Here is a 19,442-nt window from a genome sequence, read left to right as displayed (position 1 = left end):
AAAATTCCAGCCTTTGTTCCTGCCTGGCTGCCTAAGCTGACCTTAACCTGCCTTTGCCTCTGGTTACCTGCCTTCCTCTTTTGGTACTGTTTTGCCTGATCGGACTGCCTGCCTGTTGCTAACTGAAAGCCTGCCTCGCCTTGCCCTTCAGTACTGTTTGCCTGTGTTAGATTGACTACCTGTTACTGACTGTTTGCCTGCCTGATTACCCAGTAAAGCCTGCCTCAGTTCTGCCCCGTGTCTGTTTTTGGATCCGCCCTCTGACTGAATGGTTACAGTAATCGGTTAGTACAAAAAGTTATGTGGTGACACAGGACGACGAACCTCTCGTTGCACGGCTTCTAGATTGTCGAGGTTGACAGCTCCCTCATAGGACAGGAAGTTGAAAACATTGAGAGCTCGCACTGCCTCTGGACCTCGCTGCTTGTAGCCAAATATTAGATCAATCCACTGGTGAAGTTGGCATGACACAAACTCGCTCTCCAACGCCTGGAAAATGAAACAAAGATAAGACAAAAGCTATGTGATATAGCCTGAAGCTGAGGCAGTCTCCCTATCTTAAGCTACTCAGTAGAGGTGAAGCACTAGTTTAATGCACCTCATCCCCAACAGTTTGAAAGTCCAGATAGATGCTATTTCTACTTTGTACTTATTTCCAATAATTGTATTCTAGAAAGGAACGTGTCCTCTCTAACCATGCGGTTGATGCGAACAAAGTCCTCCGGTTTCTTGGCCCAGGCAGGAAGTTCCACATCACAGACAGGCACCCCGTCATCGCGCACACCCAGCTCGTACTCATTACTATTGACGAACATCTCTGGCAGGTAGTAGAACTCAGGGATCAGCTCCTGTTGGTCATGACAGGGACAATTCATTATTACTGTTCTTCTTATTTACTTTCACTTGATGGTTCACTTGACCTGTAAAGCGAACGTATCTTGAGCTTTTTGTTCAAGATGTCACACACATTTAGTCTCCTTCATGTTCACCTCAGTACTGATCAGTTTCAGTCAGCTGATGGTTTTACAGTCTTTTGAACAACTCTTCGTAATATGTTTTGGTGTCTGCTCATTTCAGCCGTGTACCTTGACGTCTGCCGTGTCCCTCTGGCAGTTCCTCCAAGAGCGACCAATGCCAGAAAACGCTCTCTCCGGATTGTCAAACTTGTTGTCATTGGCGTTGAGGAAAAACGTTGTAAAGGGCTCCTGCAGGGGACAAGATATATTCGTCTCAGATCACATCTTTTGTCTGTGATGCGTGTTGACGGGGAGGAGATGAGGAGGGCAGTTCTGGCTATGTGTCTGTATGGGTTTCTGGGTGCCTGCTCTTCAGTATTAGAACTTACTATCCTGACCATCCACATCAGGGTTGAATGGGCGGTCGAGTACAGGGTGGTGTAGTGGTGTGGAGGTGTGCCGTCTTCCTCCCACGACTCATAGTGTTCCGCATAGAACGCCGCCCGCTTGGGGTTCAGGGCTCCAATTGGCTAGACAAAAACAAATTAATAACGGTCTTACACAGATGATTTAAAAAGGTGTCACGTCTGAGAACCAAGAGTGCAATGTTCTTTGACGAGTCATGAAGGCAATGTTCTTCTACCTCTTGCCAGTGTCTGAATCACAGGCACTATTCTTCAAAAACAGATGAAGAGTAACGAAAAAAAAGATGCTAACTACCACCAATCCATTCCAGTACTTTATTGAAGGTCAATCTTGGGGGGAGGGAATCACAAGAACTTAACTAAAAAACACTTCTTTGAAATTTATTTTACTTTTGCTGGTGAAATTGTCACACATGATGGAGACGTAATACTTCTAAGATGGAGGTGTTCAGAGGTGCTTGCAAACTTTGTCTTGTGCCGTTTCTTTGGTGGGGACACCTGCTTACCAGCACATACAAAGTTCATGGGAAACTCATGGAAACAAGCGGCGCGTGCTCCTACCTTAGAGAGGTCCCTGAAGTTGCCAGGTAGAGTGAGATCCAGCTCCTCAGAGTCATAGTTGGTCAACACCCAGGGGAAGACAGGGTACTGGTTCAAATCATTATAGGTCCTCCCTGGAGGAGAACAGGAAGTAAAGGGTAGGAAAAGGAAAACGTGAAAAGGTTGACATCACTTCTATTCAAGAATAATCTCGATGTGCTGTTGAAGATGGTGCTGCAGTATGACAACATTATGTTAGCCCGGGGGGTAAGCCATTCGTACAAGACAAATTCTGGGGAACTTTGGTCACATAACTAAATACATCATTCTCAGTCAAGTGCTTTTTAACTGTAAACCATTCTTCAAGCTGCTTCTATGTGCCACTCTCCATGTCGAATCAGCGGAGCTGCCACCAACCTGCGATAGTGTTGAGGAACATGAGGTACTCGAAGTTGGAGATCTCTCTCCTCTGCCAGCGCTGAGTCATGTTGGAGGACTTGAACAACTGACGGGGGGTTGCCAAGGAAATCCGCCTGAGAAACACAGATTTTTGGAACAGAAATGCCAACTGCAACACAAAACCACTATTATTATCTTGACTGGCCAACTGACTGGCTGCATATGAATTGTTCATTGAATAAATTGAGTAATTAATGAAGTGCTTTATGTTGTATGTACCTGGCCTGTGGCAGACCGTAGCTCGTTCCTACTCCCACCCGTGGTAGGCTGTAGACCACTCTCTTAACTGTGGCCTGGTCGGGGAAGTTAAACATCACAGACGCTGGAGAGAGGAAAAGAAAAGGATTTAATGCAAGGTTGATCACTCACCACGTGACTAAAGTTTAACTGACGCAGGGCAAAATCGTGGCATATATCATTTCGGTTGATATTTCTATCCAAATGGCCTGACAACACCAAGAGATGGTGTTTTGGAGTGGGTGGTCTCAGTGTAAATCTAACCCGTGACGCTGATGGTGTTGGCGCTTTATAGTTACCCAATGAGCAACACCACAATATTTAATCAAGCAGTTAAGAACTGATGTAATGATGTAGACAGAGAAGGCACATGAAGAGAGGGAGAAGATATACACAAAGTGGCTGAGTAATGCGTAAAAAAACAGAGAACATGCTAATGGGTGTGTGTCCTGTGCTTTTCTCAGTGTTGGCTAAGGGAATATGTACTATATTGTCTGAACGATAGCAGAAAATATATTTGCTAGCTTGTTTTTTTTTTTTTGATTTTCCCCCCTTTTTCTCCCCAGTTTTACCCGTCCAATTACCCCACATCCTGGTCGCTGCTCCAACCCCTCTGCCAATCCGGGGAGCGCTGCCGACTACCATGCCTCCCCCAATACATGTGGAGTCGCCAGCCGCTTCTTTTCACCTGACAGTGAGGAGTTTCACCGGGGGGACATAGCGCGCGGGAGGGTCACACTATTCCCCCCCAGTTCCCCCCCCCCCCCGAACAGGCACCACAACTGACCAGAGGAGACGCTAGTGCAGCAGACAGGACACACACCCACATCCAGCTTACCACCTGCAGACACAGCCATTTGTGTCTGTAGGGATGCCCGGCCAAGCCGGAGGTAACACGGGGATTTGAACCAGCGTTCCCTGTGCTGGTAGGCAACGGAAAAGACCGCCATGCTACCCGGACTCTGCTAGCTAGTTTTGATGATAAAGCTTTATATTTATATTTTGTTTGTTTGTTGACAAGACAGTAAAATACTAAGAATGAGCCTTTTAAGTATCCTAACAAGTAGAACAGGAGACTAGTGCCATTACGAGTGCAATAACTGCATGACACCAGAACCAAGACATCCCATGTGTTTGGGTCAAGGAACGTCAGGGGGGCTTTGTTTATAGTAATCCAGTTTATAAAATCATGCCCGGTTTATAAAATCAAACCTATCTAGATGGTGAGTTAGAAATATGATACAACCGATAGCAAGTATTTATAACAATGGACTGTATGAGTTGAGAGAAGCGTCTCGGGTCTTGAATAAGAGTGGGTCTATTTCAGTGATGAGAAATCTGCAATCTTACTCCTATTGGCCATAAAGACCTCCAGTCCGGTGTTCTGCAGCAGGTAGCGTCTGGAAAACACGGCACGGATCTCACTGAACATCCACTTGCCGTGAAGACCCTCGGAGTACGCCAACACCTGTTCGGGTTGCAAATTCATTAACACTCACTTCCACGCGTGTCTTTATGTGTGCTTGAGAATCCTGGTAAAGGAAGTCACAGAAAGTTGAATCAGCTCATCTGGACACAATGTTTCATCTGGACACATTCAACTTTCTGTGACTCACTTCTACACAGTATTCACACTCGCACTTTTGAAACAATCCTGGGAGCAAAACAATCCAGTTAGATCGATCGAGACCTTTTCTTGTAAGAGGATATTCTGCTTCGGATGACAGTTTGAAATCACAACCATTTTTTCCTTCTCCTCAGTATCTAGTCTCGTTGCTGAACAGCCATAAACACAAGAGACTGTTTCCTTACTTTGGAATCAATCTTCTTGAAAGCGGGGTCCTCTTCGTCCACCTCGAAGTAAATCTCGGTGGTGGTGATGGACAGCGTGCCTCTGGCCACCACTACAGGGGCTACGAGCTGGGCCGGAGTACTCAGCACAACCGGGCCTATGCGTGTGATGCACATTCGTAACGTTAAAAGGTTCAGAAGCATTACTTTTTTTTCGAACAAATAACTCTTAGCGCTGACATCAGTAATCTTTCAGATCATACACAGGACAGAACGACAACAGTACAGGTTGTACAGTCTATGTTAGTTACGTGTGATCATTTCTTTACTTCCTTTGCTGCAAAGCCTACTTGCAGTAAATGACTCATCAGGTGTCAAAGTCACAGAACAGCCATTGGATTACGGTCGGTATTCGGTTTGATTTCATTAAGTAACGACATTTTAGTAAATCATGTTGGGTCTCAGCTCCATGGTTAGTGTCTGTAAAAGGTCCAAATGACCAACTTGCCTCTGGAAGTAAAAAGTCGTGGACGGAAACGTACTAGAAATGAGAACGATAAGAGAGTTTACTGTTTCAGCATAATGTGCGAGAGGATGAGAAGGTGTGTTTGTGAAGGTGTGAGTGTGTGTGTGTGTGTGTGTTCCGCACCAGCGAGGTTGTCAATCTCTTTCTCCTGCAGCAGGCTGACAGCATCATCGTCTCCCTCCAGCATCAGCTCTGCCTCCGGGTTCTGGCTGACCACCGACTGACTGCGGAAGCTCTTCTTTGACTTAAACCCCTCTTCCCCCTCCTCTGTGCCTGTTTGAGGGAGTGTTTTCACATGCATATGTGTGTGTGTACACGTGTGGGTATGTATAGAGATGGACAGGAATCACAGAAAGGAATGGAAATAAGCATCCGCCAGCTGACTATATGTAGGTCAGTAGATCGTCTCCATTCTGGTCATGCTACAGGAAACGACAGGACGCATAACTGACCATACTCCTCCAAGGTTTTGAGCGGCACGTCAGCGTGGGTGGATCCAAAGGCGTTCCGTACGAATCTCCGCCTTCTCCTGAGGTCGTCCTCCCAGTAGTCTAGACGCCAGAAGTCATGTAATTGGCTAAAGACCAATAAAGGGGAGGAGCAAAGATATAAAAAAAAACAACCGTCACTGAATCTGGGTGAGCGAAAAGAAAAAGAAGAGCAGCACAAGCGTTAACATCCTGAAATCAAAAGCGCTTTTGATTTAGACGGATTACACCGTCTCTACCCGGGGAGCCTGTTTAATCAATGTCGGAAGGAGCAGCGGGTAATTCCGAACAGAACAAAGGAGCCGATCCTGGAGGATGGCTTTTGCTCCCAGCAGAGGCTAAAGGGTTTTGCATGGGGAAGGAAATTATCAATATTAGCTGGCTGTTTCAAATTTTAATAGGTGTGATGGGAATGTTAATTTGAGGACGCTTTTATCAGGGCCGCAGCACAGAAAATTCAATTAACGATTCGTTTATATCTGAAGACCAAAAAAAAAAAAAGAAAAAAAAGAAAAAAAGTGCCAATTAGCAGCCTGCAGGACATGGTGGATGAATTACTTGTAGTGTTCCTTAGTGACATGAGAGAGGGCGATGTCACATGTCACATGTCTCGTGTCCTTATATCACTGTTATCAGTGTGGCTGCTTGGAGGCAGTTATGAATGACAAGCGCTAATCATCTGAACGTGTGTGTGTGTGTGTTTGCATATGGTTCTACAGTAGGAAATCAGAGGGAATGACTGTTAACATGCAGGTTCAGGGGCGCAAAGGGGGGGGTGTGTGTGCAGAGGGTGCAATGCACACAGCGGGGGTGCTGAAAGTACAGTGTAGAGTAAACAATGTCTGGTTATAGGCCTATTTGTTTTTTAAAAGTTTAATATTTATAAATATTATTACTTAGATGAGAATTTTGGATTAGAATATATAGTTACGTTATATTTTTTAATTATAATATTTATAAAGCCTTATTTCACCCTGTTATGGAAACAAGACAACTAAACAGGACCTGCTATGCACTTTTTAACAAAGTTAACCATTAAAAAATGTGTAAGACCAAAAATGGATGAAACATCAATGCATAACACAAAATGTTTATTATTTTTTCGATAAACAAAGTTTCAGTACATGCCGGTGTTCTCTACATGGCCGATACGCGTTAATTCAAAGGTAGCTAGATCTATCCGCAGCCCGGCAGGTCTTCCTGAAAAGACGTTTTGAAGAACACCCATTTCAAACTCAGTGACCAGTCCAGGTTTTGCATGGCTAAAAAAAAACCCTCAACATAATCAGAAATACTCTCTTGCTCCCCAAGGGGTGTCAAGTGACAGTTGCTCACGTTCTACAAGAGAAAATATATATATAAGCATGAGTGAAATCATAAGAAAAATAAGAAATCCATAAAAATATGCGCATTATACTACAATTTATAATATAAGTAGAAAAATAAATATGTCAAAATATGTGCAGAATATGAATGCGATACTAATGCAGTATGAATATACACCAGAGTACCGCACAGCTGAAATGACTGTCCCTGTTGTAGTCATCTGCTGCAAAAGGCAAAGAGCATACCCGAAGATGTCCCCGCACTGATGTCAGTGCATTCTCGTCATATTTGGGGGGGGGGTTTTATGGCTCGACCCATTCTTTGCTCTGTTCAACATCCGTTGGTGATTGGTGGTATCTTACGCGTACTCCTTCCTCTCTCCTCTTTCTGTTGTTGTCGCATCCAGGCAAGATACGAGAAGGCATGTTTGTCGTCAATAAAACTAATCCAATTCAATTCATGTCGTTTTTCGCTTTTCTTTTTTTTTTTCTCTTTCTCCCCCAATTGAATCCGGCCAATTACCCCACTCTTCCGATCCGTCCCGATCTCCGCTCCACCCCCTCTGCCGATCAAGGGAGGGCTGCAGACTACCATACGCTTCCTCCAATACATGTGGAGTCGCCAGCCGCTTCTTTTCATCTGACAGCGAGGAGTTTTGCCAGGAGGACGTAGCGCGTGGGAGGAACACGCTATTCCCGCCAGTTCCCCCTCCCCCCCCGGTACAGGCGTCCCTGAGTGACCAGAGGAGGCACTAGTGCAGTGACAAGGACACATACCCACATCTGGCTTCCCACCCTCAGACACGGCCAATTGTGTCTGTAGGGACGCCCGACCAAGCTGGAGGTAACACGGGGATTCGATCCGGCGATTGCTGTGTTGGTAGGCAACGGAACAGACCACCACGCCACCCGGATGCCCCCGTTTTTCGGTTTTCTGATCGAAGAGCGAAAATTTCAAGAGGCCGTTCTTTGTACACAGAGCTGCAAGACACGCTTGCGTCCCTGAGCTGGGCAGGCTTTGCAAGGACTTGGAGTTTGGCTGTCAGAAGTTGGCCCACAACGCATCCTGATACGTGTAGGCACCGCCGGCACGGCTCCATTACCAGGAGAACTTGGATTTCTTGGTAGGTATGGCATGCCATGAGGAATGTACTGCTTCACTTGACTATATCTACGCTCAACGCTGATTGGACTTTCACATAAAAACTGGCGAAATTGCCCTTTAATATATCTGGTATGGACATTTGACACGAAAAAACAAAAACAAGCTAGCCAGGACCATCAAAACATCAAGAAAGATAGTACGCCGCCAACAAAAGCCATTGGATGAGCTTTACAGTACAGCTGTACATAGGAAAGCTTTGTTCATCATTGGTGACACTAAACAGCCCCTCCACACTGAGTTTGAGTCGCTCCCCTCAGGGCGACGCTACAGAGGGCCACTGGCAAACAAAAAGATCTGTAAGGGACCTTTTGTTCCTAGTGCAATAAATTTCATGAGCAAAGTGCATTCATCTGGACTCTTCTGCATTAAATGTATGCTGTATACTACATGTATGTTGGCTGCACAATTGTGTGATGTGATGAGGGATTCGCTGTAACGATGTAATGTGATGTTTTTATTGTAACTGGTGAGACAAAATGGGTTTTTTCAGCCTTGGCTGCGCAATAAAGTTGTATTCTGTTCTATTCTATTCTATGAAATACCTGAACTTAACCCTTTCCTCCCACATGCAGGAGGGTTTCTGCTCGAGCACTCAGCCTAGATCATGGTGCGGGTTTCATCATGTGCAACTGCAGTAGTTTTTCTCTGGAGTGTCCCTCGTAAACAACATCCCGTGACGCGAGCATAATTTGATTCCCACATGCTCATCGACGGTCCACTCACCTCTGCGACATCGTCCCCCATGCCCCATGCTTATTGGTCAGGATGTTGAGGATCTTCTGTTTCAACTGGTTGGCAGTCACATGATCCCTGTGCTTCGCGGCACTGATGAGGTGATCACACATTTTCTCCTCCTCCCTCCGGTCTGCAGCGTACTGGGCACAGTTAGACTGCAGGAGAGAGGGAGTGGAGTGGAGGGAGGAGGAGTGATAAAGGGAAAGAAACGCCGGGGGAGGAGGTGCGGGAGTGCATGGAGAAATGGTTATGGGAAACAAAGGGAAGACGGGGTATAAAAAAAGAGAAGGATTTGGAGAGGGAGAGAGAGAGGAAAGAGGCAGATATGGTTCATTGGTGTTATTGTTTGACGGTCGTTGTTCTTATTCAGATAAAAAAAAAAGAAGAAAAAAGACAAAAACACACATCAAAACTACAAGAACACATCCAAACAAAAGAAAACTACAGAAACAACAAAAACACATCCAACATTAAAAAAAGAAAACTTTTTTTCTTTTTCACTGTCCAAGAAAGCGAACGCCAGGATGACTGTTGGAACTGCCGGTCTGCATGAGCTAGCAGTTAGCTTAGCCTGCCCCGCTTCCACATCCTGGTCAGACCGCCCTCAGTGTTTCCTCCTTGGGCGCAGCTCCAGGCGGGGCCGTGGTCCCTGGGCCCACAGGACGCAGCAGACCAAGCTCTCCCAGCCGATCCAGCACCAGCTCTCCCAGCCATCAAATGAAGACACATTAGACGCAGACGTCGACAAAGACACTGCATGGACGGTACTGGGTGAGGCTGCCGCAAACGTAAGTTCGCACCGCCATCTTCCAACACCAGAATTGGGTGAGGTCGCTGCAAACATGAATTTGCGCAGCCCTCTTTCCACACTGGAAGCATACATACATATATATATATATATGTATATATATATATATGTGTGTGTGTGTGTGTGTGTATGTATATATATATATATATATATATAGTTTTTTTCGACCTGAATGCTTTTACTGATATCCTTGACCATGATGACTACATGTGAATCCACACACCATATCAAGACACCCCCCCATAATCGGACAGAAACAGTGTTTTTGTGCACCTCAAACTCAGCATGTTTGTGTACGTCCTCAGCCCTCTGTCGGTTGAGAATAAATTCTGCTTCGTTGGCAACACGTACAATATGGTCCTTCATAGCGTGGCACAGGAGTCTGGGGAAAGAAAGCAAAGTGTGTGGCGTGAGAGATGCACAGGAAGTAACAGACAGAGAGAGAGAGAGAGAGAGAGAGAGAGAGAGAGAGAGAGAGAGAGGGCTTGTAAAATAGATACGCTGGAAACTCTTGCACCGACATCGGGACTGCGATGATTAGACATTTACACATATTGCTGCTTCAATGTGCCAGTTGGTCGCCAAGTGTGAATGAGGGCGTGCGAGTGCGGGCGTGTGACTGACAGGGAGCGATGTGACGCGTTACCTTCCTTCATTGATGAGCTCGATGAAGGCCAGCCCGGCATTCTTCTGGATGGAGTTCTGCCACTCCTACGGGTCAAACGAAACACTCATTAACATGACCAAAACTGTTCGCCACACCATGTTAACCTGTGTGCCACGTTGAAGTTATTAGGCGCCAGTTTTCCTCCGTTACTCCTCAGTCCCTGCCCTGACCCCTGAATTATGAATCCCGCCAGGGAAACGCTGGCGAAACCGTGGTGATGACGGTGGACACGAGGAAACCGAGGAACGGAAGAACGCAATAGGAACTCCTGAAGTGTCGAAGTGTGAGTCTGCGCGAGTGTTTATGTGTGGGTTTCTGAGCAGGCTAAGAGCGATGTTTTAAAAGCGTGGACTAAAGGAGCTCCATTAGCTCCACTGGCCCCGATGGAGGTGGTGGTGAACACAGGGGGAACGTCTCCAGTTACCCTTCCCATCCGGAGGATCAATACCCGGGCTATGTTTCACTCCCCTGAGCCCCTAATGGCGGCCAAGGATGCAGGCCAGGCGTAATACTATACATGCTGACTGGCGTCAAGCCGGAGGACAGAAGGGAGGAAACGAGAGAGCGAGGAGCAAGAAGCTGGACGGTATGGAGAGTGGCGGAGAAGGAGGGCAGGTGCTTTCAGAGCCGAGTTTGCCGCGGACAGAGGAGAGCAGCAGAACAGAGCAGTCAGGTGTCTGACGGTACAAAACCAGCCGGGCACACGGGACGACAGAGGGGTGGGCAGAGGTTGTGACAACAGAAGAGATGAGGACAAGAGCGTTTCTAAAAATTCAAAAATTTTTGCCAGCAGTCAACAAAATGTCCCCACACAAATGGAGAGCGTTTCGAAAAAAGAGCAGCTGAGGATGCCTTCATCTAGCGGCTCTGTTAAAGTAAGTACTACTCTGTTGTACTTGTAATACGTTATACTCGTCAAGCAACACTCAATATTGGTTTTGGGACTATAAGCTTTGAATGTAAGTCTGGTGTCCTTTGTTGAAAAACGAATGGACCCCTGGAGCATGGAAAAGTCATTAAGCTTGAAAAATGAGATAACCTTTCGGTTTCAATTGAGTTTTTAAAAGGGAAATCAACCGTGGCTCAGGACTATATATATATATATATATATATATATATATATATATATATATATATATATATATATATATAAATGGCATGAAAAACAAATATGGTTTGTGGCCATGATACTGACCATGTATTGATATTTGGGTTTTTTTCTGTAATTGTAATGAAGCATTTCCTTTTATATTGTGTTTCATCTGCAATGCGCTCATTGCGGACTCAGCCAGGAAGGGCGCCCAACAGGGCGGGTCAGTAACTAGACACCGACACGACTGTAATTCTGACCTGCCACTCAAACAGGAATATCAACATGGACAATTATTAGAGAAATTCAGCTTGAAATGAAATATGCTGAGGATGACCTAGAAAGTTAGAAGAGAACTGATTACAAATATGGAGGGAATTTCTCAAGTTTTGAGGACTTGGCTCATCAAACTGGTCCACTGTGTTTGAACTGATGATGTATGGTACGTATGTATGTCATCATCATCATCATTATCATCATCAATGGCGGCCACTCGGGGTCGAGTGCGACTGTGTGTATACATATACTTGTGAAATGTGTGTTTGGTAGATTATTTCTTTGTTGTAACATTGCTTCTTGGCAATAAATCTTATACTGTTGGAAAGCTTGTTTATTTCTCTTTTAAATGGCGCCACATTTGTAAGGAACATGCATTTGTGGGAGCCGAGTATGTGGGATGCGCCCATGAAAAATTTGCCAAATCTTCTCTGCCAATGCCAAACAGCTTATTTTGTTGTTGCTATTGACTCTTGTTTTGAGCTTCTGGTACCCCAGGTGCTGACAATCAGCTGCCTGATATAAGATTTATTGCCAAGAAGCATTGTTACAACGAAGACATAATCTACCCAACACAAAATAGGGTGTGTCCCTGCCTGCTGCCCAATGACTACTGGGATAGGCTCCAGCTTCCCCGCGACCTTGAGAGCAGGATAAGCGGTTCGGATAATGGATGGATATATACATACATATATATACACACATATGTATGTATATATATATGTGTGTGTGTGTGTGTGTGTGTGTGTGTGTGTATATATACGTGTATATTTATATATGACAGTACAATCCTGTTTCATGCCATAAGCAATTTACTTGAATCACTGGATTATTTTGCTCCACATCTGTTGAGCATTTTTCCTACCGTTGAGTGTTTCTTTTAACAAAGTACATATATATATAGATAGATATATATAGATAGATAGAGAGGGGCAACACGGTAATGCAGTGGTTAAAGCGGTCGCCTCACAGCAAGAAAGTCCTGGGTTTGAGCCCCCGGGTAGCCCAACCTTGGGGGTCATCCCGGGTCGTCCTCTGTGTGGAGTTTGCCTGTTCTCCCTGTGTCTGCGTGGGTTTCCTCCGGGTGCTCCGGTTTCCTCTCACAGTCCAAAGACATGTAGGTCAGGTGAATCGGCCATACTAAAATTGTCCCTAGGTGTGTGTGTGTGTGTGTGTGTGTGTGTGTGTGTGTGTGTGTGTGTGTGTGTGTGTGTGTGTGTGTGTGTGTGTATGTGTGTGTGTGTGGGCCCTGTGATGGACTGGCGGCCTGTCCAGAGTGTCTCCATGCCTGCCGCCTAATGACTGCTGAGATAGGCTCCAGCATCCCGTGACCTGAATTCGGATAAGTGGCTTGGACAATGAATGGATGGATGGATGGATGGATGGATGGATGGATGGATGGATGGATGGATAAAGAGAGCGAAACAAAGAAAAATTGATGTATTACCAACCTGAGAGCACAGAAGCATTACGAGCTCCACCACAGACGTGCTGGACTTCATACACACCAGACCTGCAGTATGAACATACAATACACAACAGTCTATCTCATAACATACGTAATAGGCAGTCTTGTAACTGTCACAACACCACACATACAAACACTCGCTCTCTCTCTCTATTAGACATACATGCACACAAGAGTGTGTGCAGACCACTCACACACACACACACTCACACACACACACCAATCAGAGACTCCAACAAATACAAAGTAAAAGAAGACAGGCCAGTATCAGCGAATACTCGATACCAGCAGTCACCAGAAAAACAGTATCAGTTTGTAAAGAGCATGCCACAGAAAGGACAGGAACAAACAATGGACAGAGAGGAGATTGAGAGAAAGGAGATGACAAAGGAGAGAAAGAGGAGAGAAAGGCCGGAGGATAAAGAGGGAGAGGTTTTCAGTGCAACATAGAGACAGTGGGTCGTACAAACAGGACGCCAAGAAGCAGGTGAGCACAGGGAGGTCAAGTGTCACATTTACCACAGTCTAAACACAGGTAGTCTACTGGAAGCTACCAATGCTACCACTGATGCTACCGCTGTTCATAATCTAGTGTAGACTCGTTTAATTTAGCTAGCTGGCTAGCTAGCTAGTGCTCTGGTGAAGAAGTGCGAAATATTACTGACTCCATACCTGATTGACAGATGAGTGAGGCAGCCAGCTGATACACTCTTATTCGTCTAGTCACTCACTCACTTCGCTCTCTCTCTCTCTCTCGCTCGCTCTCTCTCGTACAACCACACACACACACACACACACACACACACACACACACACACACACACACACACACACACACACGCACAGTGCAGTGGCAGTGAGGCACGGTGAATGGGAAGACTCAACAGAGAGACGCCAGTTAGAGATAAAGGAGCCGTGTACAGCACCTGTACCTTCTATGAGCAGTTCCTGCCCATGGCTACCCAGCAGCGTCCTGGAGAGGAAGGGGGCGAAGTCCACGAAAATCTCCCTCAGCAGAGGGGCCACCTTCTCCAGCGCACGCTCAAGCTTGGTGGTGATGCTGTATGGGGAGCGGGTGGGGGGGAGGGGGGGCGTAGAGGACACGATAAGGGCAAATATATGAAGAGATATATAAGGGTGCGCAAGTAGCGAGGAAAGAAATGATGGGAAAGGGAAAAAAACAGTATACAGGGAAAGCACAGGGAAGAGGGATTAGAAAGGGGCAGGAGACAACGGGAGGGGTGGAGAGAGGGGAGGTGAGAAAAGAGGGGGTGAGAGAGGGGAGAGTGAAGAAAACGTCAGTTTAGGCCGGTGGAGCAGTGAGGATAAAGATACAGAGGACACTGAAAACACCAAGAACTGGGCTTGACGGTGTAGACGGGTATGGCAGCGCTATGGGTATGGCACTATGGTGCTATGACTGGTTTACTACAGGTAATGAAAGGTTAATGGTGCTATGTACATTCAGGGCAGATCTCTGAGTGGGAGGAGGAGCAGAGTAGGAGCTGAAAAAACACTAAACCTCCAAAATGGGTCTTGACGTTGACGCTAGTTTTGTACTGGATATGATCTCGCCAAGCTCGTGTTCATTAGCCAACACTTCAAAATTCATATGGTATTTCTTTTTTTTTTGGATTCCCCCCCGCCCCCTTTTTCTTCCCATTTTTACTTGGCCAATCACCCTATTTTCCGAGCTGTCCCGGTCGCTGCTCCACCCCCTCTGCCAATGCAGGGGAGGGCTGCTGACTACCACACGCCTCCTCCAAAACATGTGGAGTCGCCAGCCGCTTCTTTTTCACCTGACAGTGAGGAGTTTCGCCAGGGGGACGTAGCGCGTGGGAGGATCACGCTATTCGCCCCTGGTCCCCCCCCCCCCCCCCCCCCAACCGACCAGAGGAGGCGCTAGTGCAGCGACCAGGACACATATCCACATCCGGCTTCCCATCCGCAGACACTGCCACTTGTGTCTGTAGGGACGCCCGACCAAGCCGGAGGTAACACGGAGATTCGAACCGGCGATCCCCGTGTTGGTAGGCAACGGTATAGACCGCCACGCCACCCGGACGCATGCATATGGTATTTAATGGAAAATTCTCTCCGTGTGTGTGTGTGTGTGTGTGTGTGTGTGCACGCACATTTATCAATGCTGAGTGCAATACTCCTCCATCTTATCCTCCATCGAAAAAAATGACTACACCAGTGTGGTAAAAATACGGTGCCAAGCTGGCAGGTGTCAAGTGTATACTCTCAGCAATATAAGCATGTGATATCTGGAGCAGACATGGGTCACATAGCATTTGCAAATTAACTTTAGTGTACATTTACGTCCGGCTTGGGGGTACCCGGACCGATGGTATTTGCCAAATCCTCCCAGAACGACGACTGCCGGGAGATTTCGACGACAGCGGCGGAAGATGAGCACTTTAGGGGGGGGGGGGGGTCGAAACCAAGAGATGCTACGTCGTATTTGCACATCCTGTTTGACCCAGGTCTGATCTGGAGTTTGGGGTTAGTGCGGGAAGATGGCCATGCCAGAAATGACAGCGTTGGCTGTGTCGAAAACCAAGACCACCAGCAGCCCAGCTAACACAGAGGCCGCTAGCTGAAGGCGGGAAGATGTCGGTCCTTTCTCGCATGGTGTCCTAAGAATAACTTTTAGTGTTGGGGCATGGGTGGAGGCTAAGGCAGGGGAGTCATGGGGGGGGACGGGACGAGGGTCTCCTTGCCTAAAACACTGTCCTGCATCTCGGGGGGCTGCCTGGAAGCCTGCCAGCGAGCTAAAAGACTTGAGCTCAGGGGGCGTCTGACCGCTGCGCAGTGCACACTGCTCCATCTCACAATAGGCACTGTAATACAAACCACACACACACACACACAAACACACTGATTAAAGAACACGCTCGCACACGGACGTGCTCGTGCTCGCACCAACGAGCACGCACTCGCACACAAGCACCTCCACATATTGTATAATCACAACACTACCTCACATGTCGAAGGTCTGCAGCAATGCTATGATAGAAAAGCAGAGTATTTATAGAAATGCTGTGAATTAACTAGGGTGCCAGATTGTGCTCTGAGATTGTTAATTTTTAGATTTCTTCATGACAACACAATTTGTAACGCTTTATCAGCAAATTTCAGATGGCTACATAGAGTATGGAAACACAAATGGGACACACTGAATTATGTTGTTTTTCTCACTGCTTTACTTAAATGTTGGAGAATATGGCTGCATATATATATCTATATATATATATATTTTTGGACTGTTTCTACTTAACAAGCGTGATTGTGGCAACACTGAATTTACTTGTGGCGGATTCAGATGAATTCTGGTACTGGCTGGGGAACAAAGAACGCCATTCTTATTGAATTAATGCTAACTGAGTTAAGACTGCTATGTTTCTGATGTAGGGCACTATAGAGCAGTGTGGTGTGTGTGTGTGTGTGTGTGTGTGTGTGTGTTTGTGAAGATGCTGTATGTGTGTGTGTGTGTGTGTGTGTGCGTGCACACATACACCGTATCCATACAAGACCAAACGTGTTCCACCTCCTGTGATCATGGACGGTGGCGAGGGGCAGAAAACCGGTGAAAGTTGTTAAGGAAAGGCGGAGAACTGGGTGGTATGAGTGACTTGAAAAATGAAACAGACAAGCGAAGAGACAAGAGCGATCAAACGGCCAGGAGAAGGTGAAGAGGAGTGGAAAAGATGGGGAGGAGAGGTGAACGGTGGAAGAGGCCACGTGAACGAGAGAGCTGTGGGATCCCAGTCTGACCTCATGTTCTCCATGGTGTCCTCTGGCATGGGCGCAACTGTCTGCACCGCCGGCAGGTTCTTACTGGTTGCGCCGTTGACAAAGGACGAGGATGAGGATGAGGAAGAGGAAGCCGAGTCTGTGGCACCTAGAGAGATGGAAGCGAGAGAGTGCGAGCGAGAGAGAAAGAGAGAGAGAGTGAGTGAGTGAGAGTGCAAGTGAGAGACACACAGAGAGAGAGAGAGAGAGAGAGAGAGGGTAAAAAAAAGAGTGATTTTTGCCATCAATCAAACACGATGAAGATTTTCTGGCAAAACTCAAGAAGGCCAGATACATCACTGATCGCTTTATGAGTAAACTCAATTCAGAAACCGCTTCACCAAACATGCGGCCACCGAGTCTCTGGTCCCCCGAGTTGTAAGAAAAGCCCTCTCATCGATACGCCGAATCAATTCCACTGACCAGATCCATTCCCTACCCATTAGGTACACGCAAGGTGTCTGACAGGGTGATAAAGCCTGGACTACAGATGAGATGCTGCATACAGACTGAGCGGCTCTCTGCCCTTGTGCTACTTGGCCTCTGCTGTACGTAGGCAGGCGCAGTCAGACAGAAAGGTCAACCGAATCACACGGAAATACCGACGATTCTTTGTACATCGACCGAGGAGCGAAACGCTGTCATTTCTCCTCGTTCGGCAGTCGCCGGGGGAACGAAACAAATCCCACCCTGTGTTTTTACCTGCAGGGTGCAGCACGAGTGTGGGGCTTTGTGGCGACAGCGCAACATGCATGGTGTCAGGAGCATTGCAATCAATGGCAAAGTAATTTTCTTTTTTGTTGGATTCCCCCCCCCCCCCCATCCCCCTTTTTCTCCCCGGTTGTACTTTGAGCCACCCCGGTCGCTGCTCCACCCCTCTCTGCCGATCCGGGGACGGCTGCAGACTACCACGCCTCCTCCAGAGGTGGAAAACTCCGCTTCAGAAAGTACAAGGACTAACCATGTATTTGCTCCACCCATGCACCAAACCAGCTGATTCTGATTAGCACAAGACTTCAGCCAGGTAGGAGAACTAATTAGTGAAATCAGCTGGATTAGTCAGTCCATGGGTGGAGCGAATACATGGTTAGTACTTCCGCTTCCTGAAGCCGGGTCTTCCACCTCTGGCCTCCTCCGATACACGTGGGGTCCCCAGCCGCTTCTTCTCACCCGACAGCGAGGAGTTTCACCGGGGGGACGTAGCGTAGCGCGTGGGAGGATCCCGCTATTCCCCCCCAGACAGACGCCCCCCCCCCCCCCGACTGACCAGAGGAGGCACTAGCGCGGTGACCGGGACCCATACCCACACCCACATCCGGCCGGCTTCCCACCTGCAGACACGGCCAATTGTGTCTGTAGGAGATGCTTGACCAAGCCAGAGGTAACATGGGGATTCGAACTCGCGATCACCGTTGCATCCATCAGGTTTTCAGTTTCTCCAGGCTCTTCTTTCTAACAAACGCCACACCGCAGGTGGTTGTCTGCTCTCTGATTCAGATGGTGCGGCCTTAAAGGCACAGACTTGAGATTAACTGTGTGTGTGTGTGTGTGTGTCTTGAGGTAACGTGACGGGCGTATCTGTGTTTGACCTCTCACCTGTTGTGTTTATCATGCTCTTAGGCGTCGCCGTGGCAGCGGCGAAGATATTGGGCGTGCTGCCAGGGGTGGCCGCTCCGCTGGTGGTGGGCGTGCCCACCGTGTTGACGGACAAGCTACCGGGCGGCGGTTTCTTGACTGGCACCACCACGCTCCTGTCAGACACAGCACACGCAGGCGTCAGATAAATAAACCCCCTTTTGCCCTTTTATTTATCTATTTATTTATTTATTTTACAACGAATGTGTTTCTTTATTTTTATGAATTTGCCAGTTTGTAATTTAGTTCGGTTGATGCTAGACTGATGTTAGTAGGGGCTCATTTCCTGTTTCTATGACTCTGCAAACAGGAAATCATGAGCACGAGGGGCATCACCAAAGCTCCAAGACAACATAATAATGTCCCTGGGTTAGTCAGAGATGCTCAGTATGGAATGAAAGTGTCAATCCATCTCTGTAGTTTTTAGATGATGCTAATTTTGTCAACTACCCCACCCTTCCGAGCCGTCCCGGTCGCTGCTCCACCCCCGGGGAGGGCTGCGGACTACCGCATGCCCCCTCTGATACACGTGGAGTCGCCAGCCGCTTCTTTTCACCTGACAGTGAGGCGTTTCGCCAGGGGGGGCGCAGCGCGTGGGAGGCTCACGCTATTCTCCCCCAGTTGCCCCTCCCCCCCGAACAGGTGCCCCGACCGACCGGAGGAGGCGCTTAGTGCAGCGACCGGGACACATACCCACATCCGGCTTCCCGCCCGCAGACACGGCCAATTGTGTCTGTGGGGACGCCCGACCAAGCCGGAGGTAACACGGGGGATTCGAGCCGGCGATCCCCGTGTTGGTAGGCAACGGAATAGACCGCCACGCTACCCCGGGTAGCCAGGAAGTCTTTCAAGTATGTTATATCTCTGTCAGTACGGGGTGGTTTTGTATGCTTTCGGCAGACTACTCAGGGAATGGATATTGAGCTGTGATCTATTATGCAGACTGTCTTTAATCAATAACCTCGCTCTTTGCTCGGCCACCAAACAAGATGAGGCAGGCTGGGTAATGCACGGGGGATGTACGTACACCGTCCATTACTTAGTACCAAGGCT

General features: G+C 47.5%; 1 protein-coding gene across 1 annotated transcript in view; it reads right to left on the bottom strand.

Moving 5' to 3' along the window:
- Nucleotides 1-19,442, bottom strand: part of nbeaa (neurobeachin a) — a 134,350-nt gene that overhangs the window by 17,958 nt on the left and 96,950 nt on the right. Inside the window, exons 32-51 of the mRNA XM_056284328.1 lie at nucleotides 18,351-18,505; nucleotides 16,737-16,863; nucleotides 15,683-15,802; nucleotides 13,883-14,016; nucleotides 12,940-13,001; nucleotides 10,102-10,166; nucleotides 9,729-9,837; nucleotides 8,636-8,802; nucleotides 5,387-5,511; nucleotides 5,058-5,207; nucleotides 4,917-4,949; nucleotides 4,430-4,566; nucleotides 3,968-4,085; nucleotides 2,600-2,702; nucleotides 2,339-2,454; nucleotides 1,943-2,055; nucleotides 1,346-1,486; nucleotides 1,086-1,205; nucleotides 696-848; nucleotides 325-489 (exon numbers count right to left, since the gene is read on the bottom strand). Coding sequence (XP_056140303.1) covers nucleotides 325-489; nucleotides 696-848; nucleotides 1,086-1,205; nucleotides 1,346-1,486; nucleotides 1,943-2,055; nucleotides 2,339-2,454; nucleotides 2,600-2,702; nucleotides 3,968-4,085; nucleotides 4,430-4,566; nucleotides 4,917-4,949; nucleotides 5,058-5,207; nucleotides 5,387-5,511; nucleotides 8,636-8,802; nucleotides 9,729-9,837; nucleotides 10,102-10,166; nucleotides 12,940-13,001; nucleotides 13,883-14,016; nucleotides 15,683-15,802; nucleotides 16,737-16,863; nucleotides 18,351-18,505 — 2,413 coding nt within the window. The remainder of the gene's footprint in view (nucleotides 1-324; nucleotides 490-695; nucleotides 849-1,085; nucleotides 1,206-1,345; nucleotides 1,487-1,942; nucleotides 2,056-2,338; nucleotides 2,455-2,599; nucleotides 2,703-3,967; nucleotides 4,086-4,429; nucleotides 4,567-4,916; nucleotides 4,950-5,057; nucleotides 5,208-5,386; nucleotides 5,512-8,635; nucleotides 8,803-9,728; nucleotides 9,838-10,101; nucleotides 10,167-12,939; nucleotides 13,002-13,882; nucleotides 14,017-15,682; nucleotides 15,803-16,736; nucleotides 16,864-18,350; nucleotides 18,506-19,442) is intronic.

This window comes from Lampris incognitus, chromosome 8 (assembly GCF_029633865.1).
Source record: "Lampris incognitus isolate fLamInc1 chromosome 8, fLamInc1.hap2, whole genome shotgun sequence".
Taxonomy (NCBI): Eukaryota; Metazoa; Chordata; class Actinopteri; order Lampriformes; family Lampridae; genus Lampris; species Lampris incognitus.
This window is presented reverse-complemented; position numbering and strand designations above follow the sequence as displayed.